The sequence below is a fragment of the Dunckerocampus dactyliophorus genome, chromosome 17, assembly GCF_027744805.1.
Source record: "Dunckerocampus dactyliophorus isolate RoL2022-P2 chromosome 17, RoL_Ddac_1.1, whole genome shotgun sequence".
Classification (NCBI taxonomy): Eukaryota; Metazoa; Chordata; class Actinopteri; order Syngnathiformes; family Syngnathidae; genus Dunckerocampus; species Dunckerocampus dactyliophorus.
Genome location: NC_072835.1, coordinates 8,891,538 through 8,919,489, shown reverse-complemented (window position 1 = coordinate 8,919,489; position 27,952 = coordinate 8,891,538). Strand labels below are relative to the sequence as shown.

Here is a 27,952-nt window from a genome sequence, read left to right as displayed (position 1 = left end):
AGTTCTGTTGGCCGTTTATGGAAAGTTCTTACATTTTTATTATGCACTTTTTAGTAATAAGAAGAACACGGTAGATATACAAAACATGCATCGTCTTTGTACATAAGATAAATAAATCTATAATATCTACAGTATGTACAGTAATATGGATTCCCCCTTATTAAGGCACCTTGTGTGTATCATCCCTGAGCACTGAGTCTGGCTGACACAGCACCTGTCAGTAGGAAGCAAAGGGTCCATTATACTGGAGCAGCACCAGAGGCATGTTGGCTGCGGAAAGCGGCTCTGCATATCTCTATCAAAACTTGATCGAGGCAAGAAATGTTGGACTCAGAATCATCTGTTGGACTCAGCACATTCATTCTTAATACTGATCTGCTTGACATGTGCCTGCCTGCACAAGCTCCAAATAATCTCAGCACCTTCACTGCAGTATAACTCAATTAAACGTTATGGAGTAAACACATAAACTGCATTTAACCAGCAAAACAGAAACAATTTAAGTAGTTCAACCCAACTAATATTGTGGTAGCTATTCTTTTTTGTGGTTATGTCACAATCAGTAAAAACAAACTAAACAAACGGATGGGAGGGGCAACGGGATAGGAGCTTCAAAAGACCCGACTGCACACTAGACAGCGTGTATGCCAGTTCTGACAAAAAAACAACCAACCCTCCAAGTCAGTTGTGATGGATAATTACGCTAAGTAGGGGTGTCACAAGATCTCAGGCCACAAGATCTCGCGAGATTAAAATGTGACAAGATTTCTCGTTCAGAAAAAAAAATGTTGCGTGGGCACTAGGCCTGGGTAATAATACATGAATATGTAATAAATTAATACTTTTATCACACAATAAATGAAAATGAACTGGATAATTTTGGGGGCCGTGATATATTACGATGTGCATGCGTGTAAGTGAGTCAGAGTGAATCAGTCGCTTTGTCTCGGTGGGTGCAGGCGGGGTTTCTAGCATACACACAGAGTGCAGAAGAGTGTAACATAGTTGAAATTAAATTGATAGATTGCCATATATTGTCATATATTTTTAAATATTTTTTTCATTGTACAAAGTAATGTTAAAATCTTGTCTCGTATCGGTCTCGTAGGTCCAATCTCATGGCTCGTCTCGTGAGCTGAGTGTCTCGTGACACCCCTTGTGTCAAGAAAACTTCACTCCCCGACACCTTAAGAGCTGTGCTGGTCAGTGGGTTGGGAGGCTTTTAGCTTACTGGCTAGCACACATGACTCTCAGTCAATGAGAATATGTGGTATTCCGCATCAAAGCCGGGCGAGTGCACGACTGGACCACGCGGGATGACCACTGTTACACGTATGAGGTGTTTTATGTAGATACGAGCTCCACAGGCAGTCCCTTTATAATGTGTTTGTGAGCGAGGGTGAACAGGATACGCCAAATCTAAATCGTTAAATCTAATTTATCTGGGACTGGTTGTCACAAATAAATGAATGCATGGGAAACACTGAGGTTGTCATCATTATATGCATATCAAATCATTTTTTTATGCAGGTGAAAGAGTAGCAGAATGGCCTTGTGGCCTGGAGCCCCCGGCCAGGTTGTGTCCTAATGGGACCCAGTGCAGAGAATACTGGACGGGACCCAACTTTGGCATTACCAACTTCGACAACATCCTATTTGCTGTGCTTACGGTGTTCCAATGCATCACGATGGAGGGCTGGGTGGACATTCTCTACAGCGTGAGTTGATACACACTCCAATATGTTCTCACAAGAGTTTAGTAGGAGATTCTACGAAAAGGTAAGCACTATCGCTGCTTACTTGCACAGCATTGTGAGCGTCAGAAATTCAAACCATCTCGTGTTAACCCATAAGAACCCACGCATATTTCTGCTTAAAAGAAAATGATGGGCACATACCACAGACCAAGCGGAACACATACTAAAATGAATGTCAAGGATGTGTGATGTTACAATATTACATTCGGCGTTCATGGTAAATGTATTCCTTATTTGAAAATAACTCAACTTGATGCTTTTTTGTGCAAATGTATTTCGAATTGAAAAAAAAATATATGGTAAAATAATTGAAATGTGAATTTTATAGTGTGGCTTTATTATAGAGTGGCTTATTACCATTTTTGTGATTGTGGCAAATACGTCACGTCAGGCATTCCACAGCAATTTTGAGGTTAAAAATTGAGGTATACATCACAGCAATATTTTTTTGTTCGGATAGCCTATTTTCTGAGAAAAACAAAATGATAAAACTTTCAACTCCCACGTCTGTAGCAGAAGGGATAGTTCAAAGAGCTCCAGGCTTTATTTTAAAATGCATAGCGAAGCCTTATTTATCTGGGCCGTAATGAAAGTATCAAAGCCGTAATGAAGTAGTGAGCACATACATACCTATATATTAAAAAAAAAAAAACTTTTCGAAGCTTTGTCGGTACATTGCTGCCAACAATATAATGCAGCCACTGGGATTTCAGAGGCTCTGTGAGCGTTTTATGTTGACTGATGCAACCAACAACATGGCATTTAGCATACTTTGATTGTTCTGCCGTTTCCTCGGACAGGTCAGAGTACTGTTAGCCAGGAGGAAACAATGCTGTAGGGGGCAACAGTAAAGGTAACCCACCGTACGGGCCATACCTCGGTATTTGGTCTTTGGTTTCAGTCTGGTTTTGGTACGTTTTTTGTGCGTAAAGAGAACAACCTTTTTCTCCACAAATCCTATTGCGAAGCGGCTGGCGAGACGGAAGCCTGGGCTTCTCATATTAGGCTGCTGCCCGCGCAACCCAACCTTGGATAAGTTTGGATGAAGATGGGTGGGTGGATGGATGGATTGATGGATGGATGGATGGATGTAATATCTAATAATATATCTTGTTACAAAGAACAAATTTGAATGAAGTATCTATCTATTTATCAAAGAGCAAGCTGCGGGCTCAAAAGGACCCCTGGACCACACTTTGGAAACTCCTGGTTTACAATGTTCCTTTTTAGGAAACTACGACAGAAGTAGCGATGTGGGATACCACCGATTTCCTTTCCGATCCGACACTGAGTAAAATTCAGGCTGGTACCGGTGATACCGTGCAAATTCATCAACTATGTCTGGTAAATTTTAAAAAGTTGTGGATTTCATATGAAAGTATAAAAAAATACAAGACATTTAATGTTTTTTTAATTAAATACATGATGTATTTTAATAAATTAATTACTTAATAATTAATAGTATTCATTTATTTATTATTTATTATTCTTTATTTATTTTAAACCTTGAAGTATACTGTGATATTGGGGTGATTTACAATATAGCTAACTAACAAACAGGACAAAATCATGTGAAAATATGTGAAAATTGTATTTTAAACAATAAAAAAACCACAATAAGTAGGGTAATAAACCAATAAGATAAATGATTCATTTTTAAGAACTACTAATAAGAATAAAAACTTAATTCACAATTCATACACGGCTCCGATATCGGAAGTACCAACATTTCAATATCAATTCGCACATACATGGTTTAAACAGATGATAATTTTGTTTTTAGAAAGGTTCCTTCCCTGAATTGCAACGGGCAGCCTTGTTTTTATTTCTACTGAACAACAGCAGCACGCAGCTTTCATCTCTTGCATTCATCTTTGTCCGTTTACAGAGGTGAAATGTTCAAAAACAGGTGCACCACGCCTCAACGTCGGGGCCAGGAGGCAGGGGGCTCGGCAGGCACATACTGTAACTGAGAAGGTCCGCCGGGTCCGAACTGCCTCGCAGATCGCCGACACAGATGGACGAGGCTGCACAGCTGTTGTCGACTATATACTGTGTCCTATACTCTGTTGCCAAATGCCAAATGGGGCAGACTGTCCCTCACTTGAAATATGTACAGTGTGGGAAATGGGACATAATGTCGCGGGGAGGGCTTTTCGCCAGCCTGGACAGGTACGCACGTGCACACACACACACACACACACACACACACACACAGTGTAAAATGTATCACAAAACCGCAGGCCATAAGGTGGATTGTCCAGCACAGGGCGGACAAGCCATGTACCGTTGTATTCCTAGTGGGCTCAGAGGCAGAACTATGTAAATGAAGGAGGTTCTTTTGTCTTTATTTTAATGATGCCATTAGAATCCAGAATTTGGCAGTGTAGTTTTGGCGCCTCTACTGTGAAAATTGGCGCAAAAAAGTCAGGTAGAAGATTATTTTCACATTTGGTGGTCATATGGCACTTGAGGGACATGTGCTATTGTTACAACATCATAGAAAAGTCAGTTTTGCATAATGGAGACAGAGATGCGCCATGTTGTTAATGCCCCAGACAAGTCGGTCACCAGGACAAACCCTCGAGTTAAACAAGTACTTTTACCTTTAAAGCACTCCTTCTCACCAACTTAAACACTTGTGCGTTTGACCGACAACAGTTCTTTCTCAAAACATGCCGTCCAAGCAAACACAAAAGAAAACAAGAATCCCCAAAGGAGGGTGGCGGCCCAGTCAAGCAGAACTAAACGAAAGTGTCTGGAAAAATCCCACAATGACAGAAACTGTTTTATCACTTTCAAACATACCGTAAGAGGTCTCACATACTGGTTGGTAAGCACCGGCAAAACAAGGGACGAAAAAAGTGAAATTTCATTACATTTATTTAATTGGGAAAGGTTGTCTTTGAAGTTAATGCCAACATATTTCTTTTATTTGGTGTTGCTCCTTAGTTATTAAATTCTCTTACGTACAACATATGCTTCCTTATTTGTTTATTACAGTTATTATGTTACATTGTTTTTAAATTTGATTCGCATTCATGGCCCCTCAAGATTTTTTTCCAATTTTGTATTTTTTTTAAACTGAAAATAGGCTGTTTTTTCTGCTAAAAGCACATTTCAATCACCCTAAGTTGGTAATAATTGACATGATGAAACATGTAATGTACAGCATACATGTAACGCTGTTTAAAAAAGCCCACAAATTGTTAGGGGGTCTTTGAATGCACCACAGATGACGTAAGATGCAAAAATGATATATAACACCGTGACTCCGATTCCATCCATTCATTAATCCATCCATCTATCCATTCATCCATTTTCTATGCCGCTAGTCCTCTGTTCATGAATCATCTTACATTATCATTCATTAGTGGTGAGTACCTGTCCTTTTTATACTTTAAATGTGTTTAATAAGTGTGTGAGGCATATTGAATAGAAATGGGGAGCGTTCTGGAGCTGAATAATTCAGTTACAGTTAAAACAGTTACTCAAATGTTGAGGCAACATCAAGCTAGCAGGTGGCTTTGGAGGGAGCTGTGCATCAAAAATAGACATTTTTATGTAACCCCTGCAAAAAGTGGGGGTCTACTGTACGACAGCACTGTATATTGTCTGCTCTTACTCACAACCAATTAAGATATTTGTTATGCTATGAAGTTTGCTTTCTCTATTCATATTCCCCATTTCTCTGGTATCCTCTTTCTTTATCAAACCCGTTATTCCCTTAACACATCCAGACCCTCCTTCTTTTCCCTCTGCTTCATCTGTTCTTTCCCCATGAGAGCGCTGACACCACACGGTGGGCCACTTAGAGAGACATCTTTCCACCTCCTTCCTGCTCTGTTCATTTCACTCCAAACATCTCCCGTTGCTCTTTCTGGCTCATTATCCTAAGCGTTGCAGACTCTCACAGCTGCTAGGAAACATTGGATCCTTCCGGTTTATATTCGTTTCTGAAAGGGCGTATTCTTTCAGCTGCATCGGACATCAGACTGCTTATGCTTGTCATTCATCCCTGTATTAATGTTTACCTGTGTGTAAATATATACAGTAAGTGAAACAGTTCTGCAATGAAGGAGTAATATATTTATATCAATACTACCTGAAAATCTGTGTATCTATATGTTTCTAAATACAGGACAATTCCATTTTGCAGGGGACGGCTGGTAGACCTTATCACAGATCACAAAGTTTTCGAAAAAACATCAAATGTGTTCTATGTGTTCCACTTGGTCCGTGATATCATTGTACTTTAAGCAGAAATGGGTCTGGGTTCTTATGGGTTCATGTTGACTGAGCTACTATTAAGACAAGGATATAAATATTGTAGATCCTCTTTAAAAAGTACACAAAAGCTGTGTAAAATCACCACTAACTGTATTGGAATTCAAAGCAGTGTGAGCTCTAAAAGACAAAAATGAATTATTGATTTTGCAGCGTATGTTAACATTGTTCAGAAAAACACTATGTAGCCTCCAGTACATGACGTTTAGGTTTCCTGTGAGTGATGAAAATTTGGTTGTTATTTTTGTTATTGACAAAGACAAGTGCTGTATTTTCTGGGATGTACTGTAAGTCGCTCCGGATTATAAGTCGCATCAGTCAAAGAATGCATCTCGAAGAGCAAAAAAACATACCGTAAATTCTGGTGTATAAGCTGCTACTTTTTTCTTCGCTGTGGCTTATACCGCAGTGTGGCTAATTTATGGTTAAATTCTAATCTCGTGACATCTCCTTTACTTCAGAACTACTACTAATCGTTTAAATACTGTGCTACTTGCGATAGTCGGTGAGGAAACGGTAGCTGTTTCTTTGACAGGAGCCAATCATGAGCTATCAGTGAACTCACGATGAGCTTGTCATCCCATTGAAAATTGCAGGTCATTACTCAATATAACAGTCTGACTCATGGTGTCATCTTACAACGAACGCTAAACTTATCACACAGCAACTTAACACTCAAACGGTTTCCCATGCGGGAAATATGCGAGTACCAGGACGAGCCGGGGCGCTGCAATGATGTCAGCCTCCCTCTGGGCTCTGGGTTCCTTTGGCTCCCTCTGGTAGACAGAGTCAGCATTGCAGCGCCATGCATCCATCCATTTTCTATGCAGCTTGTCCTCCAAAGAAATACTTTGCTCAGACAAAATGCACTATGGGAAAACATTAAAATAGTTGTTTTTTGTCATTGTAAACTCGTATTGGTACATGCATTGTATATTTCCTAGCTACCTTTTCAGTGTGAAATTGTTGCGTTATGAGTTTAGCATTCTTTGTAAGATGACACCATGAGCCAGACTTTGAGTAATGACCTCCTGCAATTTCCAATGGTTTGACAAGCTCCATGGCTCCTGTCAAATAAAGAGCTGCCTGGAGGAAACAAGCTATTATGTCACTAATGTCACAACTGCCACTTTGCCTGCATTTAACTGCAGTATCTGCTCTTTAAGAGCTTTTGTATAAATGTATTAGTCCCATGGAAAAAAACAACCGATCTGATCCGTGCCTCAAATCAACGTTGGTGCTCAGTTGTAATTGACTCACGGGTACATCTTGCTGTACATGTTCTCTGTGACTCGAGTGAATCGACTACCCGATTCACTTGGGAGGACACTTGTTATATATTTGCGAGGTTCTGCATGTGTGCTTTGTGATGAGTGGCTCGAGTCTACCAAGCACCTGATTCACTTTAGTGAGTGACTCATAAGAACTCAGCTCTCACAATGTTTCTGTCATCAACCGCTGATGTTTTCCTTAGTCTACCTGTTCCACGTCTATTACTTAGCAAACCAGTGGTTTCTTTCTTCTTCAGGACATTCCAGATTGTTGTACTGGCTATGACCGATGTACAGTATGTGCAAAGGTTTTGATTGATTTTCCATCTTCTCTTACATTCACAATTGCTTGTTTTTCACCCATAGACAGCTCTCTGGTTTTCATGTGGTTTTCATCTCTAAATGTAGTCTACACAGGCAAAACCTATCCCACCCAATCTGAAACTGAGCGTAGACATTCAGTGCTATTTATTGACTGAGTAAGCAATGTAATAGGACTCACCTGGGCACATGTTCCATACTTTTGCTCGCATGAAAAATGGGTGGGTTCAAAACAAAAGGTGCAATCTACTAAGTTCTGCATTCGACTGAAATGTAAATACCTGGAAATAGAAGCCTGTTCATATTAATGATTACAACAAAAAACACACTTAGAAACACACAGTTTCATTTATTTATTCATAAAGTTGTGTGCAGGCCAAATTTTCAACCATTCTTTCTGCAAGCTAGAACGTCAGTCCCTTCCAGCTTTGCCTGCTTTGTCACTGTCGAAGTCTGCAAGATGATTGTAACTGCAGAAAATAAGACAAAAATAAAGTGGGATTTTGAGGCAGTCTGAACAGAATGCCTGCCAAGTTACATAGTGAGGCTTTGCTCAGAGGGGTGTCTACAATGAAGGTGTAGGTACATGGATACATGACAAAGCTCTTGTTCCTGCTGAGTCAACCTTACTCAACCTCCTATGACAATTAGAGTCAGTGTGTGGCTTCTCTGCAAAATGTCACCATGCCTTATAAAGACCATCAGTCGGCAGGTTTATCCCCCGCCTGCAGGTCACTGTGGGGCTGCACTCACAGACATGAAGCATGCTGACTTGTAGAACCCAGGGACATGGATATTGGTTCTGCTGAAGCATCCAAATTACAGGACTTGGGCAGGGAAGACTGGGAGTCTGAAATATAAGGACTACTCAAGGAGGCTCTGAGGCATTTTTAATAGTTATTTTAGAAATATTTTTAGCAATGAGTTGTATTATTTTTCTTATGACGTTGCCATTATAAACCACAGTGGGCCTAGAGTCGGGAATGGTTTACGTGTTACCCGATACATGGTGCCGGTCTTTAAATGGTGTCCAAACCAGTGCTTAACATACACATTTTGTAGCTCGACGGCATCTGTTCAGGTGAAAAACTGTGAAAATGAAACACAACAGTCATTTTTGTACCGATAGCTACATAGTTTTTCAGCCTGGTTAGTACTGAGTACTGAGTTTTGATACGCATCCCTCAGAGGTGTGTACTCGAGTCACATGACTTGGACGCGAGTCAGAGTCAATTCCCAACTTTGATGACTTTGGGCTCGACAATGTCATCAAAGGCTTGCAACTTGAGTTGGAATTTGACATCAATGACTTGGGATTTGACTTGGACCTTCGTCTGATGACTTGAAAATACTCAAGATTTTTTAGTGAGTGTGTTGAGTAAAACGTGTCCCCATTCAAAGTATTCAACTAGCGACCATTGTTATATCATTTCCAGCAAGACAACACATTTTCCCACAATCTGCCACATTGAATGCATCCATTAATGTCCAATCAGGTTTAAGAACAAATGACGGTGTGGCTTACATTTCTGTGAGCACCAGACTGCTGGACAGTGTTAGGTAAAATGAATATATAGTGTTCCCCCGTTTATCATGGGGGATAGGTTCCCAAAATAGCACGCGATAAGTGAAATCCGCAAAGTAGCCAACTTAATTTTTTTACAATTATTATACAGTCATGGAAAAAATTATTAGACCGCCTTTGTTTCGTCAGTTTATTGATCCATTTTAATGCCTGGTACCACTACAGCTACATTTGTTTGGACAAATATAATGATGATAACAAATGTAGCTCATAAGAGTTTAATTTAAGAGCTGACATCTACAGCTTCCATGGTTTTCTTGATGATAACCAAAATCACTTAAGTTCTTCCATGAATAGCTACAGCATTGTACTGCCAAAAAATGTAACTTATGAGCTATTTTTGTTGTCATTGTTATATTTGTCCAAACAAAGCTATCTTTAGTTGTATCAAACATTAAAATGAACATGAAACTGAAGAAACAAGGGTGGTCTAATCATTTTCCTTATGACCATAGGGAATTTTAAGGCTGTAAAACCCCTCACCATACACGTTTCTCAAACAGGCATTAACATTTTCTCACATTTCTCTCTTGTTTAAACACTCTCTTAGTTCAAATTTAGTTTGGATTTTAATGACCAACCTACTAGAACTACAACACCCAACATCCCACAGTGCAATTCTTCTTAAAGGGCAAGGCTCAGCCTGTAACAGCGTTCATTTTCTATAACAAAAAAAAAAACCTCTCAAAATTTGCACTAAAACAAATTCTTTGAAACAGCGAGTCGGCGAGGGAACACTGTATCTTGAAGTCTTACTGTATCTTTACTGGTTTGCATTGACTAAATCCTGAATGCAATACCAGCACGCTTTCCGTTGACTGTCTTGCTAAAACAATTAAACAATTCAAAATGCATTAATTATATTTGTCAAATTTGATAGATTGTTACATTGTTAAAATAGCATTTTATCAAACATTGCCTATGATTTGTAAGGACTTGAAAATATCAAGCCCATGACTTGGGACGTAACTTGACCTGTTCTGTCTTGACTTGAGACTTGTCTTGAACTTGCATGTTTTTCTTCTTATAAATCCTTTCTCTTTAATTCTTCGGCGGCAGTCACAAGTAACTGTGCAAGCAATGGCCAGTTTCCATGTCAGTTTGGCTTACTGCGACAATCGCTTATGTTGACATCAGTCGTCTATCTGTTTTTTTCTTATTGTTTGTGTTTCTTGTTTGTGCAGACCAATGATGTGTCAGGAAACACATGGAATTGGCTCTACTTCATCCCTCTCATCATCATCGGCTCTTTCTTCATGCTCAACTTGGTCCTCGGTGTCCTATCGGGGTAAGTTATAATTTTAACAACCAAAAGGAACGCAAATTATGAACTTGTTTTTGTATATTTGTGGTTGCATTGGGCTTTAAGCTTGATAGCTTAAACTGAGGCTAAGAAGTTAATTTAAATGAAAAGCGGAACGCTGTCTTATGATGTTATGATTACTGCTATTATTTTACTTTAATTATTTACTTGATTTGTAGTCATGCATTTCAGATTCAACAAATACCAATAAGCAAGGAAATTAAAATGCATCCCAAAGCATAGCTTAAGTCTAAGGTCAAATAGCCTACATTGATTAGTTTAATCGTCTTCTGTGATCCTGGATCAGACTTCTGTCACGTAATTGCCTGACTCACAGCCATCTGCCAGGCGAAATCTGAATGAAAGCAAACGTGAGTCACTGATTGTCTGAACGTCGTAAAAGCAGGAGCTTTCTGCCATTTACAGAAAGGCTTTTAGCTTCATTCAAGCAGTGCCTTCTGCGTGCTTCTACCCTTATTGATTGATTGGTATAATGCACTGAAAACCACTCGTAGTTTGGCTCACATTTGCAACAAATCTTTATTCATGGATATCTTGGTGGATTGGAGATAATGACACTATTGAAACTGAGTTGAATCGCAGGGCCACCACTATTATACAGCTGCACACAATCCCTCAGTTAGTAGGACTGTATTTTTGTGCAGAATTATTGTGTGTCGCACTGCGAACTGTATCACATCAAATTGGAAGCATGTCAGTCTGAGCAAAGAATGCTTGGTTTATCTCAGGCCTGTAGAAAAAAAAACAATATACAGTAGATCAGAGGTCTCAAACTCGCACCTATTTTGTGGCTCCCTTCTTAACATCAAAGTATAATATAAGTCCGGCTTTTTAATTGGGCTAGCAATAGCCAGTGTTGGATGAAGGTTGCTGGTTCAATCCTCTAGTCCTCCTGGGCAAGATATTGGTCTGTTCTTCTTTCTCTGTAGACTTGTTTCTTTCATCCTCTTTTCCACAGCTAACAAAATGTACCCATTTAAATTTTGCACAAACGGAGGGCAATGATGTTAGCAATGTTCAAAAACGCCCATTCTCTTTATGTCTCTGGCATAAGTTACAAGTAAATGTGTAAGCAATGACTAATTTCGGCTATGTCGACAACCCCTTATGTCGACATGAGTGAGCCAGTCAGAGGGATGTCGACTTGAACGTGTTCCGCTGTATCAAAACACAAAAAATGTCCCCACCCGCACCTCAAAAGCTCATTTATCACATTTATTTAGCATGTCGCTTTTCTGGCACCTCATTATCAAGATATCACCAAGCATGCAGTGTGAAGTCACAAGCTCTCATGCCAAGAACTTCTGTTGTTAAGAGTAATGGGAATGCGCTGAGTTTTATTTACCAGCGGCATCCATTTAAGGTCCTTAAAAAGTTATTTAATTTGCTCATTCTCCCAATCATAAAGGCATATGCTGTCATACAGCAGTGCATACAATGGTTCTCCTACAGCAACAGCTTCACATTCTTATCATTTTCTGGGGGAGACCAATTAATCCCTGGCCAGTTGTGGGCTGGTCAGAGTCAAAAAGGGATTTCCCCCCGCCCTGTGCACAGGACATTGTTAAGGTTAAACAACAACAACAAAAATTTCAAGTGAAAAATCAATGTGGTCTTTGTGGGAATTCAACACTTGCCATTTCCACAGAGAGTTTGCCAAAGAGAGGGAGCGCGTGGAGAAGAGACAGGAATTCTTGAAGCTTCGAAGACAGCAACAAATTGAAAGAGAGCTCACCGGATACCTAGAATGGATCTGCAAAGCTGGTTGGCTCAATTCCTATGGCATATTTGTATTTGTATTTGTACTGTGTGAAAATCAACCAAAACATGATCTGTTGTTCACTCAGAGGAAGTGTTGCTGGAGGAGGAGGATGAAAACGCAGTGGAGAAATCGCCTTTGGATGGTGCGTGGTACAAGCGGAAACAAAACCTGCCAGGTGAGTTTGACATTAAATACTTGGAATCACTTTGTGCACGGTATGTACTCTATCTCCAGTTGAGTCTATGTAGGGGTTTTCATTTTCACCACCCTCAGGGGAAGCACAAGACGGGGATGCATTGGAAAATTGACGGAATAAAATATGGAAAAAAATGCAATAAAAACTGTGGTTAAGCCTTAAACCCACCAGATGGTGGTCCATGACTCCAAGTTCCGCAACCGAAAATGTTTGCCATTGTTTTTGTAAAAGAATGAAACATAATTCTTTATTTGATGCAACTTAAAGTGTCAAATAATATTACTCATAATGGCAATGTGTGTCTCTTTGTGTTTGCACTGCTGGGGGTTTGTTGGTGGCGGTGGGCAAAGTTGTCAGCTCGGGAGGGGGGCCCCACACTGTTAGACTTTGAAAATCCCTGCTGTATACATTGCATGCAATTCTTTTGTTGACATCAAATGAGAGAGTAAGTCATCTGTAGGTGGACATTTCCTCCGGTGATGATGTGAATTTTATCCAATTATAAAGATTTCAAGCGCATTCTCAGAAAATGACAGATAAAGAGATGCACTGTTAATTCTGGATGGGAAAAACTGTTTTCAGTCTCTTATTATTTTGTATTATTTATTATATCATTTATGATTCCCATGATCTTGTGACTATGGATATTTGGTTGATATCAATATTGAGCTGCCACCCTTACTTCTCATCAATAACTGTTAAAACTTATTTTATTTCATCAAGCTACAGTAGTATTGATCCAATACTGATACTACACATGCTCTGGATACTATGGATATTTGGTTGATATTGATCCGTCCACCCCTACTTCTCAAAGACAAAAGACCAACGTTATTTTGGGGCATTTTACAGTCCATCCTCAACTAAAGACTCAGAGCTTGTTTGTTGTTTGTTTTCATTGTTAAGAGAAAAATACACAAAGAAAGAAGGTGTTGTTAATTATGTTTCTCCTCCTGCCATTACTCGTGGATCCCTCCAGTACTGAAACGAGGCAAAGCCAAGAAGGGTAAAAATGACCTGATTGGTGCTGAGGAAGGGGAAGATCCATTCGCTGACATCTCCTCTGTTGGTAAGTCTGACATCATTTTGTCAAGCAGCAGCAGATCACCTCTTACCTTCACATGCTGTGTCCTCACAGAGCCGACCTTTCCAATAAAGAGGCGTCTATGACAATAAATGCACCCATGCTGGCTGACTCACAGGTTTCATGTCACACCAACACTGCTTTTTAACCATGTCAAAAAATGTCTGAAGTGTCTGAAATCGCTTTGAACATCACACAGGCACTCCAACACCATCTGTGTCAGGGATCCCCTTTAGGGAAAGGAAGTATAATTATGTTTTCTAATTAGACTGTTAAATTAAACTACTGTTACAGGAGAATCACCTGGAGTATATTAGAATTGCACTTTTTTTTAGGAAATTGATTGCCTTCACTACCACACAAAAGAGAACACGTCATTTCTTGTCTGTGTGTTGCAAACTGGCAAAAGCATGACAATTAAAGTGAATGTAATGTTCCTTCCTGCACAGAACCACGTTCCAGTATTGTTTTTCTTTTCTTCTGTATACGACGCTCGGACTAGCCGATGGACGTCAACATAAGTAGTTGTCGCACAACTACTTGTGAGTTTTGACAACGATGTAGCGAAAAAAACACAATGATGAGTTGGTTTACATAGACAGGTTGTTGACATAAGCGGGTCCCACTGTATGTAGTGTATATGGTGCGAATGCCACTGGGTGGGCCATAGTTATCCAGTCCTTAGCACGGTAGCCTGATTCTACATGGACACATTAGCCATTCGGTATTGTGCACAGGTTGTCCTCAGTTTATGGTGTTCTGAGTTTTGCCGTTTCATGGTCATCCTCTGCCGTTAAATATCACCAATATTACAGTAAAAAAAAAAAAGAAAAGGAGAACTAGTTATGTGTGCACAGTGGAGTAATACGTCGGCGGATGAATACATTGACAGACTGGCGGAGTAACATGTAGTCGTGTTCCTCCACCGAGAGAAAGGTCATCAGCGTTTTTTTTCTTTTTAGGTAACTATTTAAGCTTAATCTCCGTTATGATTCCCAAGACAGTGAAGCAAACTCGTTTGGTGGCAGTGTATAAAAGTGAAAGTCAAAGTCAAATATGCATTGTAAGACACTCAGTGGAGAAATGAACACTGGCTGCTGAAACATGGCGACCATCATGAAGGATATACAGTGGTGTGAAAAAGTGTTTCCCCACTTTCTTTTGCATATTTGTCACACTTAAATGTTTCAGATCATGAAACTAATTTAAATATTAGTCATGTCTCTGCCATGGATACCGTTTTTGTCCAGTGTCTTTCTTATGGTGGAGTCATGAACACTGACCTTAGCTGAGGCAAGTGAGGCCTGCAGTTCTTTGGATGTTGTTGTGGGGTCTTTTGTGACCTCTTGGATGAGTCGTCGCTGTGCTCTTGGAGTAATTTTGGTTGGCCGGACACTCCTGCTCCATGTTTTCGTTTTGTTTTGTGGATAATGGGTCTCGCTGTGGTTCGCTGGAGTCCCAAAACTTTAGAAATGTCTTTATAACCTTTTCCAGTCTGATAGATCTCAATTGATCTCAGTTAAGTTATGTTTTAACAGGGGGGACACTCACTTTTTAACACAGGGCCATGTAGGTTCCGATTGTTTTTCTCCTTTAATAATAGAAAGTTTCATTTAAAAACTGCATTTTGTGTTCAGTTGTGTTGTCATTGACTCATATTTAAATTTGCTTGACGATGTGAAACATTTAAGTTGACGAACATACAAAAAAATAAGAAATCAGGAATGGCACTTTAGGCCACTGTAGGTGGTATCTTTACACATGTGAAAGGATTTCTATGAAACGGACAGTGATAACAGCATAAGCAGCATAGTGGTCTCATTATTGAGACTTCCTCCTCCCAATAAGCCTGTCACTCACTCCTTGTAACAACCTGTCCAGTACGCAAGACAACTACAGGGATAAAAGTAAGGAATGGTTCTCATTTTTAAATAATTTTTTCATGTAATTCTTTCATTTACTGTAGTGTTTTCTGACTGTATTTTATATCTTTCATGTGTTCTGTGTGCATTGGGAGTGACCTACTTAGCTTATGTATAATTTACCTATAAGAGTCGACTTACACCAAAACTCGACTTCACAGATTAGAAATGGACGTAACCCGAGAACTAGGTCACATTTTGTCCATCTGTTCTGCTTCATAATGCCCATTTCTTTAAGAACAGAGACCATAAGTGTTTACTTCTCAAATGTATGTAATTTTTGTTGGGATCTTGTCTTGGATTCACTCATTTGCAATCAAACGTACAGACTGCAGGACTTGTGGTGATCTTGCAGCACACCCTACAATATAAATACTAACTCCACAAGAGACAACGATAACAATTAGCTTCTGGCTGTGTTTGCAGGTCAGATCGGTTAAGTAGAACCCAAATGAGGAATATTATAATGAACTTTAATGTCCTTTTGTTTAGCGCCTCCTGGGTCTCCTTTTGGTCGAGCCAGTTTGAAAAGCAGCACTAAGATGGACAGTTCATCGTACTTTCGCCGTAAGGAGAAGAGAATCCGATTCTTCATCCGGAGGATGGTGAAAGCTCAAAGCTTCTACTGGATCGTTCTGTGCCTGGTGGGCCTAAACACTCTGTGTGTGGCCATCGTTCACTACGATCAACCCGAGTGGCTTACAAGAGCCCTGTGTAAGTCACACATCATCAACACGATAGCTGCTACGTTGAACGGTCTGTAAATGTGCTTATTTTTGCTACTTTCCATGTCGGTACCAGACACAGCAGAGTTTGTGTTCTTGGGTTTGTTTCTGACGGAGATGACCTTGAAGATGTATGGCCTTGGACCAAGGAATTATTTCCACTCCTCCTTTAACTGTTTTGATTTTGGGGTGAGTTTACTTCAACGCAAGACAGTTTCATTACCAGTATGGCGATAAGGTCATCCATATGTATCTAGATACAACATGGACCTGTTCTCTTTGCTGTAACCTCCAGGTAATTGTGGGAAGTATTTTTGAAGTGATCTGGGATATGATCAAACCAGGAGCATCATTTGGTATCAGTGTGTTGAGAGCCCTGAGACTGCTGAGGATCTTCAAAGTCACCAAGTGAGTTACTTTCAGATAAAAAATAAATAAAAAAAATACAATTACTTTATGAAGCTCCCTTTATGGAAAATGTTTCAATTTGTTATTTGCTGTTAACCGTTATTGGTGAGGATGTTATCACACTGCACAGTGTTGCTCTTTTAGTATTTCATAACATTACAGGAAACAAACAAAACACTATAAAGTTGTAGTTTTTAGAAAATTATGTTGGGGAAAAAGTTAAAATATTATAGAAATAATGTCATAATATTACAAAAACACAATTTACAAGAAAAAAAGTTTAAATACTTGGAAAAAAAAAACTGAAAAAATGGGAAAAAAGACAAAAGACAGAAGTTCATCCTAATAATAGGCTTTTTCACCTACATGACAAAGCTGAGATGCAGTTTTTTTCTGGAAATATATATTACTTCTTAGCAAATCTACATATAAAAATAAAAGGGGTCCTTGCATCTTTTCATTTTTGAGTATGTGGCCATCAGTGGAAAAAGTTGAGTGACACTGTATTTAAACTTTTTTTCTTGTAAATTGTGTTTTTGTAATATTATGACATTATTTCTGTAATATTTTAACTTTTTCCCCAACATAATTTTCTAAAAACTACACCTTTATAGTGTTTTGTTTGTTTCCTGTAATGTTACGAAAAATAACATCTTTTCTTTAATATTTAAACTCTACGCTACTACACTAAAATTATTTTTCCCCATAATATTACGAGTTTATTCTCATAAAATTCCGACCTTTTTTCTTGATTGAATACAACTTTTTTCTCTTAATATATATATATTTTTTTACTTTATTCTTGACTTTTCTATGGCTATTTTTTCCATTTTTGCACAATGTTTTTTTACATTTTCTAACTATTGAAACTTTCTTCTTGTAAATTTTCTTGTCGTAATTATGACTTTATTTTCATAATATTTTGATTGTATTGCCGTAATATTATCATTTTTCCGTATAGTAGCTGCTTTTCATAATATTCCGACTTAAAAAAAAACCATCTTTTGTCTTTAATGTTTCAACTTTATGCAATTAAAAGGACAATATTTTTCCTCATAATTTTACAGTGTTATTCTTGGAAAATTACAACTTTACGTTGTTTGATTACAACTTTTTCTCTTAATATTTTGACTTTAGTTTTGAAAAATTATTACAGATTTTTAAAAATTTTTTGGTTTGTTATTAAATTATATTTTTAGAATGTGCTAGGGGCCAATAAAAAACAGCCGTGGGCCACAAATGTGAGTGTGAGTACACCCCAAATTCACTTAAACCGTATTTTCCCAAGTTTAAGTTGCAGTTTTTGTCCTAGTTTGGCTGGTCCTACAGCTTATATATATATATTCATCCAGCCATATAAAAAATATATATTCCTAATTTAACTTAATGTGCTGCCTTTACGTTAAAGTTTGGGTGGTGGTTGTTTGTTTGGTGGACCTAATGACTGCAATAATTCATTGAGTTGTGTTTGTGACGCAGTTAGGCACACAAATTGAATGATACAGAGCATACCGAACACGTTTTGTACTCTTTATACTTTCTAATCAGCTTCTGCCTTGGAGAATATGTCTGTAAATAATGTGCAACTCTAAATATATGATACCTACGATTACAGGAGAAGAGTATCTTACACAGAGCAAATCTGTTGAGCACGTAAGGTCATTTAGATCAACAATACTACCTGCCTTAATGGTTGGACAGGACAAATAAATAAATAACATAATAATAATAATAATATAATTATATAATTAGAATAATATAATAATATCGAAATTTTGTATTTTAGACAACAGTGTTGTTTAATTAGGACGCTATTGTCTAGATGGTAGATGTAGCTGCTGCGTCAGCCACTGATTAACTAAATACACACGTCCACACACATGTTCAGCCTATCCCAGCCGACTTCGGCCGGGTACACCCTGGACTGGTCGCCAGCCAATCGCAGGACACATATAGACAAACAACCATTTAAATACACAGGTATAATTTTCAACTTTGATTTGTAATGGATGGATGGATGGAATACAAAAATGAAGTTGTGGTGTTAAAATACACCGGGAGGTGTCCAGTTATCACGTCATGTATTAAAAGTGTCTTTTTCAAGAACATTCTGACATTTATTAAACAGGTATATTTTATTGTATCCATGTACTTTAAAAGTGACCTATTTCAGCTTCTGTAGCTTTAGTTCTCTTGTGTATTTGTTGTTGTTAGGAGCGGCGCCATGACACTCTTAAAAAAGCTTGCTCTGATGGTAGCTCGATAGTGATGCCGGTTAATGGGACTTTCATGTTTTTTTTTCCCTCAAAATGATACATTGTTGACTGATGTGTACTTGTACGCCGCAGCCACTTATAGTCTGGAAACTACGGTGCAAGAAACATCTGATTATCTGTGGTTTCTCATTACTATGTAATGTTTTGCTTGAAGATGAAATAGACAATCAAGTGCAAATAAATGCGTAAGCTTTTTTGGATTTCTGGACCTGCCATAAAAATTATGGACGGTTTATAAACTTACCAAATAAGCAGGGGATCAAATACTTATTTCTGCCATTGTGCATTACAAACCTGCTTTTCTCACACCTACAGACATTTTGAGAATACTAACCTTTGTCTTATCATTATAATATGAAGCTATGCATGCACATATGTTAAAAGCTGTTATGTGTTATATTGGAAAAACATAACAACAGCACATCTGTTATGTTTGAGATAGCCCAATTAAAGCCAGTTGTTATCCTGCCATGTAGGCCAATAAAATCTGTTATGATGATGTCTTGTTTTCTTTAGCTGTATGAAGAATTTATTTTGAAAATATCATTTTGTTTAATTGGTCATGTTTGTCTTTGTTCTGTGACTTCTCAGGTACTGGAACTCCCTGAGGAACCTTGTAGTTTCCCTCCTCAATTCCATGAAGTCAATCATCAGTTTGCTCTTCCTCCTCTTTCTCTTCATTGTTGTCTTCGCTCTGCTGGGCATGCAGCTCTTCGGAGGACAGTGAGTAATCTTCTTAATCTGTCCCACTCACAAGAGCCTGACTGCTCTGTCTTCTCAATTCCAGAGCTTGATTTAACCCAAAATCCACACACAGTCCTCTTGAGTTATCAATAGCTCTCGCTTTGCTCAACACACAAATTCACCCACACACTAGGGTTGGGCGATACTGCAAATGTTGATATCGACACGATGGAAAAAAACAAGAAGAAACGAGGACCACCTGTACTGATAATGATACTTTTTGCTTAATTTTTTTTTAGATTTTAGAAAAACAAAAAATCTATATATTTGTGAACAAAAAATATATTGAATATAAAGAAAAGTAACAATAACCCCAAAAATAATACAGCTATTCCCTTTCATGACTCACAATTGTTTGTGCAAAATAAAGTCAACAATATAAAATAACAAGAACTGCTTTTGGCTCTCATTGTTGGGAGGAACAGCGTAACAAATAACATTGTTACCGACACCATTATTGTTTTCCAGTAACAGGTAATCCAATTACAGTAATCCCTCCTTTATTGCGGTTTATTGATTGCATACCTGATCGTCAGTTTCCGCGAAGTAGGATTCCTTTTTCATAAACTGAATATTTTTGTAGTTATGGCACAGAAAACTTGTTTATGAGCATCTAAATATGGGTTTTAACATTATTAGAGCCCTCCAGACATCTTTACATTTGTATTAGTAGATGTTTAAGGTTTAAATAAGACTCTTGCTCATGTGTGTTGTGATAAATGTCTTCGCACGGACGGGAAGTGACATCGGGGGTTCAGAGTTGAGTTTTAGCTGGATTACAACCACAGCAGTAGCCTGTGCTATTATTATTATGATTGTTATGTCTTTTAATTGTTATTATTGTGCCTGTTGTGACATAATTTAAACCTGCAATAAAAGCCTTTTGTTCCCGGTCTGGGGCTTGTCTCACCGAAAAATTACTGACACCTAGTGACCAATGTAGAATACTACAGTCACAATTATAATGGGGCGTCTTAATTCCTTATATTTGTACAATAGACGCCCCTACAACGTAAATAATGCGTTCCGAGAACATTTATGTTATAGGGTTTTTATGTTATACGAAGTGTAAAATACATGTAAATAGCCTAATCCGTTCCAAGATCTTCCCAAACTCACCACTTTTGGCCCTTCAAAATATTCAAAGTCCAGCAAATATGGTGGGAAAATATAAGAAAACGTTAGCATAAACATAGTAGAGTAACATTCCAATATAAAATAAGGTAATAAATAAGATTACTGTAAATGAATAAAACTGAAAAACAAAAATTAACTAGTTTAAGGGCGACTACGATGAGGAAGGGAGAAGCTTGTCTCTCACACAAACTCACGGACGTGCTGGATAAGTCAGCCAATGAGATGAGAGCGTAGGCGGTGCCCCGATAATCAGCCAATGAGAGCGTGAAGCGTCAGAAGGCGTCACCAAGTGTACTCTGTTAGTCATGGAAAATGTTTTCCGTCTCTCTGTCGCGCGAGCAATTCAAATTGAATTTCTGAACTTGCACAGACTTGACCCTTTACGTTATATGGAATGTCTTGACATAAATTCTTTACGTTCAGTGGAATTTACGTAAAAGGAGGTTTACGTTATGTGAGGTACTACTGTATTTTAATTCATTTAGCCATTTTTATGCTTGACACTGCTGAATTTCTGCAAAAAATGCATAACATTTGCTTCAATATGCATACATTTTGACTAATAATAGGCTGTATTCATATTAATTATTATATTTTTGTAAAGCCGAGATACAGTGAAGCCGCGAAATTCGAACTGTGAAGTGTTCAAACACTGCAATGCCTTTACTGTTACAGACAGTGAAATGCGGTGTGTTGTTATGCACTGATATCAACGATCTGGATGTCGCTTCAGTTGCCATTGTTCACGACTACGACACCGCAAGCTAAATAGATATTCAGTGAGAGTTGTGGTTGCTCATTGTCAGGAAAAAAAATGCCCCCCTAGCGTTTTGCTAGAGAATTGCAAGTCACAAGCTCAGCCCTCAGTCCTAATCACGTGAAACATCAAAAAAGTAAGATAAAAATGACTTTCCCTGGTAACTAATTATATTTATGAAGGAGCAATTCCATTATTAATTCAGTTACTTTTTTGGAAAAGTAGCTAGCAACTATAACTAATTACTTTTTTAAAGTAATTTGACCAACGCTGGCGCTTACTTAAATCCTTTAGCTTTTTACCCACACGGTCCTCATGTGTCCAAAAAACGTATTCCCTGAGTTTTTCAGCACAGCAAAAAACACATTATTTGTGAAAGTAAACATAAAGGAGAACTACAAGTATCAATCCCATCACGCTAGTATACTGAAACAATAATTGGTATCCATACGATTTTAATTGATCCGCCCAACCATACCCGACACACTGCCGTCCATACAGCACAGCTCAGATCGCCACAGTCCCTTTCCTCACCTGACCCTCCTCCCGCTCCTGCTGCTGACAGACGTGTTGACACAGCAGGAAGTCGGCAAAGCAGGCACACTAACTGCGGTCCTTTGATCCAAATCTCAGCAAGGATTCAGAGATTTTTAATGATGGGAGAAGTTCATGATCCGCAGCCGCCTGGCATTCACTCCTGAATATCTTACACACTTATATTGTGGAACAGCTATAGCATAAAATTGTAAGTTATTTTTCAATGGTGAGTGATTTTGGCCAGACCTTTTACAGCATTGTTTGTTTAAATTTGTTGGCTCTGTGAGCGTTACATGCATAAGGGATCTTGCTGATCCTGGAAAAATGGCACCACGGGTTCGATTTTTAACAGCATACCCATAAAGAATGATTAGTTGACATGATGAGGCAGCTTTAAACACGTTTCTTTTTTCTCTATGACGCTTTAAAATAAAGGTGAGCGCTCCATATGAAGGTGTTGACTGAGAATTGTGATTGAGTTTTGGTGTTGTCATTGCCTCTATGAGAGGTTTCATTTCAAGGAGACAAATGCATGCTGCAGAAGCTGATGTTAAAGGAAAGCTGCACTTCTTTTTGGAATTTTGCCCATCATCCACAGTTCTTGTGAGATATAAACATATATGTCTTTCTGGAAAGATAGAAAAACAGATAAAAGGAGGCAGCTCATTAATGTACGTAATGGGACACACCTATTCCGCTTACAAAGCCCGCTATTAAAACACCTCCAAAAAACTTTAACAAGGTTTTATGCTTTTATATACATGCTGTGACCATGCAGTGATCATTTTAAGCATAAACGTCCTTCCATTGATTTCACACAGCAACATACAAAACGGATGCTACACCTAGCGTTAACTTTTCCAAACTCAAAAATAAAAACACAGCAGTAGCTTCAATATGCAGCATTACCTTCGGTAGTTTGGTCGTGGCCTGAGGCATTGTGAGCGCTGCGCTGACCACGTGTGTGGTGAAGCTAGCGGCTAGCCGGCCAGTAGGTAGCCGGTGTGGTGTGGCGAGGTGTCACGATGCCAGTAACGCAGTTCTTCGGCGTAACAATGTTAATAACAACAAAGCTTGGCTGACATGCAGGTCACGTTATGTAAATGGATCATTTTTGGCAGTTTTGGCGTATTTTTCAGTAGGTTTTATAGGAGGAATAGGTGTGTCTCATAACATAACATGCATTCTTACAATAACGGTCTCTTTTCATCTATTTTTACGTCTTTAGAACGCACAGAAACGAGAAAGACGTGTGTTCATGTCTCACAAAGGATTGTGGCTGATTGTCAAAATTCCAAAAAATGCTGTTTTCCTTTAAAGACATATGACAACTGGAAGTGAAGTGAAGTGGGTGTACTTCTGTGAGTCACTTTTCAGTATAAGACAAAAAAATATCAGGAGAATATCGACCGGGAGTCATGGCAGTCTAAATATTCAGATATTATGTTCAGATGAGAGTTATTTCTTGAATTCAATAGTAATATCAGAACTTGCAACTTTCTTTGGCTCCATTTTGGGTTATTTTGCAGCCGTGATCCAAAGAAAAGCAGAGACTTGAGGTGAGAACAGATTAATTGGATTTACATGATTTCTTCTGAGAAAAATTGACTCGGTTCGAGCAGTGGTCCCCGACGTTTTTTGACCCACGGACCGACTTGTGTTCCCACAAATCGCCCGCGGACCGGGGGGGAGGGTTCGTACATTATAGCGATCTAATTTATCTTATTTATTATGTATTGTGTAAAACTAAGACATGAATAACATCAAATTAAAAGCACAAAATGAATGCCGACCCACCATCCACCAGTTCAAGCCTGGAGTTTTTCCAGAGAGACTATTACGTCGCTGTTTGACGTGTGTGGTAAAAGGCAGTGTGCTAGCATGAATTAACTTGAGACAAATGTGCACATTAGCACTCAATAAGTCATCAAAACTTACCTTTATGCATTCATTCCCACATAGTATCAACATTTGAGACCAAATATGAGGTGAAAGAAAAATGGTAAAAATACAGTAGTAGTCTATCTATGCGGCATGAGTTACAGTTAGCACACGCACAATGGACATGCGTCAAGTGAGACGGATGTAACAGAGAGAATTCGGCCACTTTTCAAAATAAAACATAAAAAAAAATAATGGAAATAATTTTTTTTTTCTGTGCGGCCCGGTACCAAATGACCCGCGGCCCGGAGGTTGGGGATCACTGGGTTAGAGTACATTTTCTTTAGAGTTAGACCTTCCGGCACGGACTTATGACACTAATCACGGTTCCACTGTACATATTTCTAGCCTAACATTGCGTATAAGAAGATTTTTAATGGAGATTTTCACATAATCTTGTAATACCCATGTGGCTTATAAACAATATTCTGAGAAAATGTTTTCTTAAGAAGCCCAGAAATGGTGATGATGGATGCTTGATGAGAAAGATGAGGTTTTATTGCCCACACTGTCCCCAGGTGGTCTGTCACTACGCTAGTGTGTGTTGGGCTCGTGTAGTATCCACGCCTATGTGTAAATGGGTCTTTTTACACATAGGAGTGTTCAGTGCTCCTTGCACTGACAGCCCTCACAAACACCACCTCTGGATGCTTTCGAGGCAGTAGGCTGTTTCCATGGCAGCGAGCCTTGTACGCGTCCACGGCATCATTACCACTGCGTCTCTCCCTTGTGATGGACAAGTGTGAGATGAGTCTGACGTGCACACAATGTTTTCAGCCAGGCAGAACACGCAATTTCACCGTCTTAAAAAACATGCTAAGCTTAGATAAAACAAAAATACATTTGTGAATTTGAGTGGTTTGGTATCTTAAAAGCAAAAAAAAAAAAAAAAATCATCTTCTTGCCGACTCCTGAATAAAATGCGGTGTATTGAAAAGACAGAAAAATAAATGAATAACTTCTGCATCCTGAATGTATTCTGGTTCAGAGATTACGTTCTTGTTCACAAAACACCAAAGGTCTCTTGGTAAAACTGTGAGAATTAAAAAATAAACAGCTTGAGGCAGTGGACCGTCTCCCTGCTGAGACTCAAAGGACGTCACAACTGTTTGTGATAAGCTTTGAGGAAATGTGCAGACTGTACTTGAATGCTCATAAAAAAGGGTTTCCGCTGCTTTCACTGCAGTCAGCACATGTTTAGATACAGAAAAAGGTGTTTTACTCACTCAAGTTGGAGTATTTTGTTTTTGTACATGCATGCGTTTACTCACTTTTTTAACATCTTATAGGTATTGTTTTTCCTCATTTATGATACCCTTCTGAGAGCCAGTCTGTGCATTTGTGCCCTCTGCAGTGGACATTAGTTTGTGGGAAATGTCTTTTTGGGAAAATAGCCCTATCTAACCAGCCTCAAAACTCATTAAAAATTGTTTTAACCACTGGTTAAGTAGACTTAACCGACCGTTAACTTTTAACGGCACCGTTATCTTGTTGTCCGAAACTCGGTTAACTTTAAGCGGCTGTTAACTTGACGTTAAAGTTAACAGACCCAAGGACCGCCGCTGACATGTGGTTAAAGATGGAGTTCGCGGCCTCACGCTGCCTTCTTGATGCCATGCCGTCATGTCTCCTTGCGTGCATTACCGATGTGTGGGCTATGTTATGCATTACTTCACACTTTACTGTACATTGCAGCTTTTCAGCACATGACAAATTATTTATATTTGCAAGACAGAAAAGCATACTTTTAACTGCCTAGATTTTAAAGGAAACTGTTTTATTGAACCGTTTTAAGCTTGCAAATTCTCATGTTTAACAACAACTATTTTGATGGAATAATTGTACATAGAGCTATTTGAGGCTTTATCGGCGTCACAAGATTGTATTTTTATGAACTTGCAATTTGAGGCGATAGTTACAGTATTTTGAAAGCTTTCCAGAGGAATTGTACACTTGTGTAACAATAACAAATAAAACATACATTTGATAAATATGATATATTATATTATACAATATTATATATTCTATAAAAGAATAGCTATGATACGTGTTATCATCTTGGCACCAATATTAGGTTGAACCCTCTTACTTTGAAGGCGAGCCGACTTCCTTTATTTTTCCAAACTATGATAGTTTGTGCTGAGCAAAATATTTTTAACCAAAAACATTTGTATTTAAATGTGTCGTTCATCAATTGTTCGCTTGTTTTATTTTGTAAAATGTTTAGTTTCATTTGTTGCAGAATACAATTTGAACATTTTGAAGTTAAGCGCGTCTGGGCTCTCTTACTTTGAAGGCTGATTAAGTACAGTAGTTCCTGTATCCGGCGTAGGGCCAGAGGTTCATTTTGCCATACAGCTGGAAACTACGTTAAATATTGCTTACTTTAATTAATAATCTATTTAACTAAAATATTTTAGTTTGATTTGTTTTTTTAATTTTTTAAATCGTTTAACTATCAATTTTTTCGTCAAACCAGAAGTCGACAAAAGGAGGAATTGTGGGATATATTGGCGCTGACCAGTGACCTCAACCACACGGTTAACTTTGACGGTGCTGTTAACTAACAACGTGACTAACCATGCTTTGAACAACGCATATTTAACGGTCGGTTAGTTAATGGCGGGTTCAGAATTGAACCAGTGCTTAGGGGTTAACCAGTGGTTAAAATAACCGAGTTTTGAAGAACCGGGCCCTGGTAGTTTATGGTTCACAATCACATTTCTGCCCCAAAAGTCCAACCTTTACTGAGCTTACGGATGTACCTTCTGCCATCTATAGATAAATCTATAGATAAATGATGCATAGATAAATGAACAAAGATACATATATTACATTTATTGCATACCTGTATATGGAATAAATAAATCATTTTCAGACCAGTTATGTTATGTTAATGTACCGCCTAACAGTAGTTGGGGTTCACTGCAATATGGAGCCCACATACTCAGACTCAGTATTTGGACCAGACGTTAATGGTTGAAATTTTACTGTGGACAGAAAGTACGGTGGTTAGCATATTTTTTGGCTAACATCAAACGTTTTTGCAAAAATTTGGCCTCTGTCCTCGAACATTTTCCGGTTAGCATACAATACGGCACGAGTCTTATTAGTGTTATTAATACACTGTGTGAGTCCAACTGTGTTGTTAATGTATTTTTATCACAAACCGTCCTTGTTAGCAATCTATTAGCGTCTGCTGTTAGCATAGAAATCATTGTCCCCCAGCTCTGTCTCCCTGTCTATGATGTCATCAGCGGTTGACTCTGTAGTTCTTTGCTGACTACCACAGTTACACCACAAAGGTCTGCTTTTCTTATTGATCACGGCTGCAAAGAGCCCACAATGGAGTGAAAGTGCCAGCATTTTGATAAGAAGGTGAGAAGCACAAGTAGTAACCCCTTGTAAAACACAAAGATGGTGTCAGTGTTGATCTTGCTGCCTCATAGCCATCTTTGTCAGCAATCAAGTGTTCAGTCAAGGTAAATGTTACGTTAAATGTTCATTTATCCCTTTCATTCGTCATTTATATGTATTTAAACATTTTAAACAAAATAATTATGAATCAAATATATTATTAGATAGTGTACTTTCAGTTTTTCCATATGGTAATTGTCCTTAACAATATTATAGCCTACTATACTGTAGTACTATACTTCAATATTGGCAGTTCAAGTTTGGACCATTTCTTTGTTATTGCTTTCTTACATTTTTACATAGGCAGCAATCCTTTTTAGTAATGACATCTTTCATATGACTGAAAAATAATATCCTGAGGGATTTCATAGACAAAAATCCTCCTAAGACTCGAACATATTGACTCCCGCAAGACCTTAATCTTTGGACGCGAAAAATGTGTAAATGATCAGCTTCCATTTGTTCTACCTCTAGCACTGCTGTGTTTGCTTCAATTTTCTC

The 27,952-nt window shown here is 38.5% G+C and overlaps 1 protein-coding gene across 11 annotated transcripts in view; it reads left to right on the top strand.

Annotated features, from left to right (window-relative positions):
* The window catches only part of cacna1bb (calcium channel, voltage-dependent, N type, alpha 1B subunit, b), a 192,395-nt gene that overhangs the window by 81,377 nt on the left and 83,066 nt on the right, over positions 1-27,952 (top strand). For all 11 annotated transcript variants that reach the window (XR_008566517.1, XM_054757130.1, XM_054757128.1 and 8 more), the window contains exons 8-16: positions 1,531-1,718; positions 10,406-10,509; positions 12,194-12,309; positions 12,393-12,482; positions 13,483-13,572; positions 16,002-16,223; positions 16,311-16,423; positions 16,530-16,642; positions 19,510-19,641. Coding sequence is in view for 10 of the 11 variants with exons in the window: in XM_054757130.1 (XP_054613105.1) it covers positions 1,531-1,718; positions 10,406-10,509; positions 12,194-12,309; positions 12,393-12,482; positions 13,483-13,572; positions 16,002-16,223; positions 16,311-16,423; positions 16,530-16,642; positions 19,510-19,641 (1,168 nt within the window). In the remaining variant the exon portion in view is untranslated. The remainder of the gene's footprint in view (positions 1-1,530; positions 1,719-10,405; positions 10,510-12,193; positions 12,310-12,392; positions 12,483-13,482; positions 13,573-16,001; positions 16,224-16,310; positions 16,424-16,529; positions 16,643-19,509; positions 19,642-27,952) is intronic.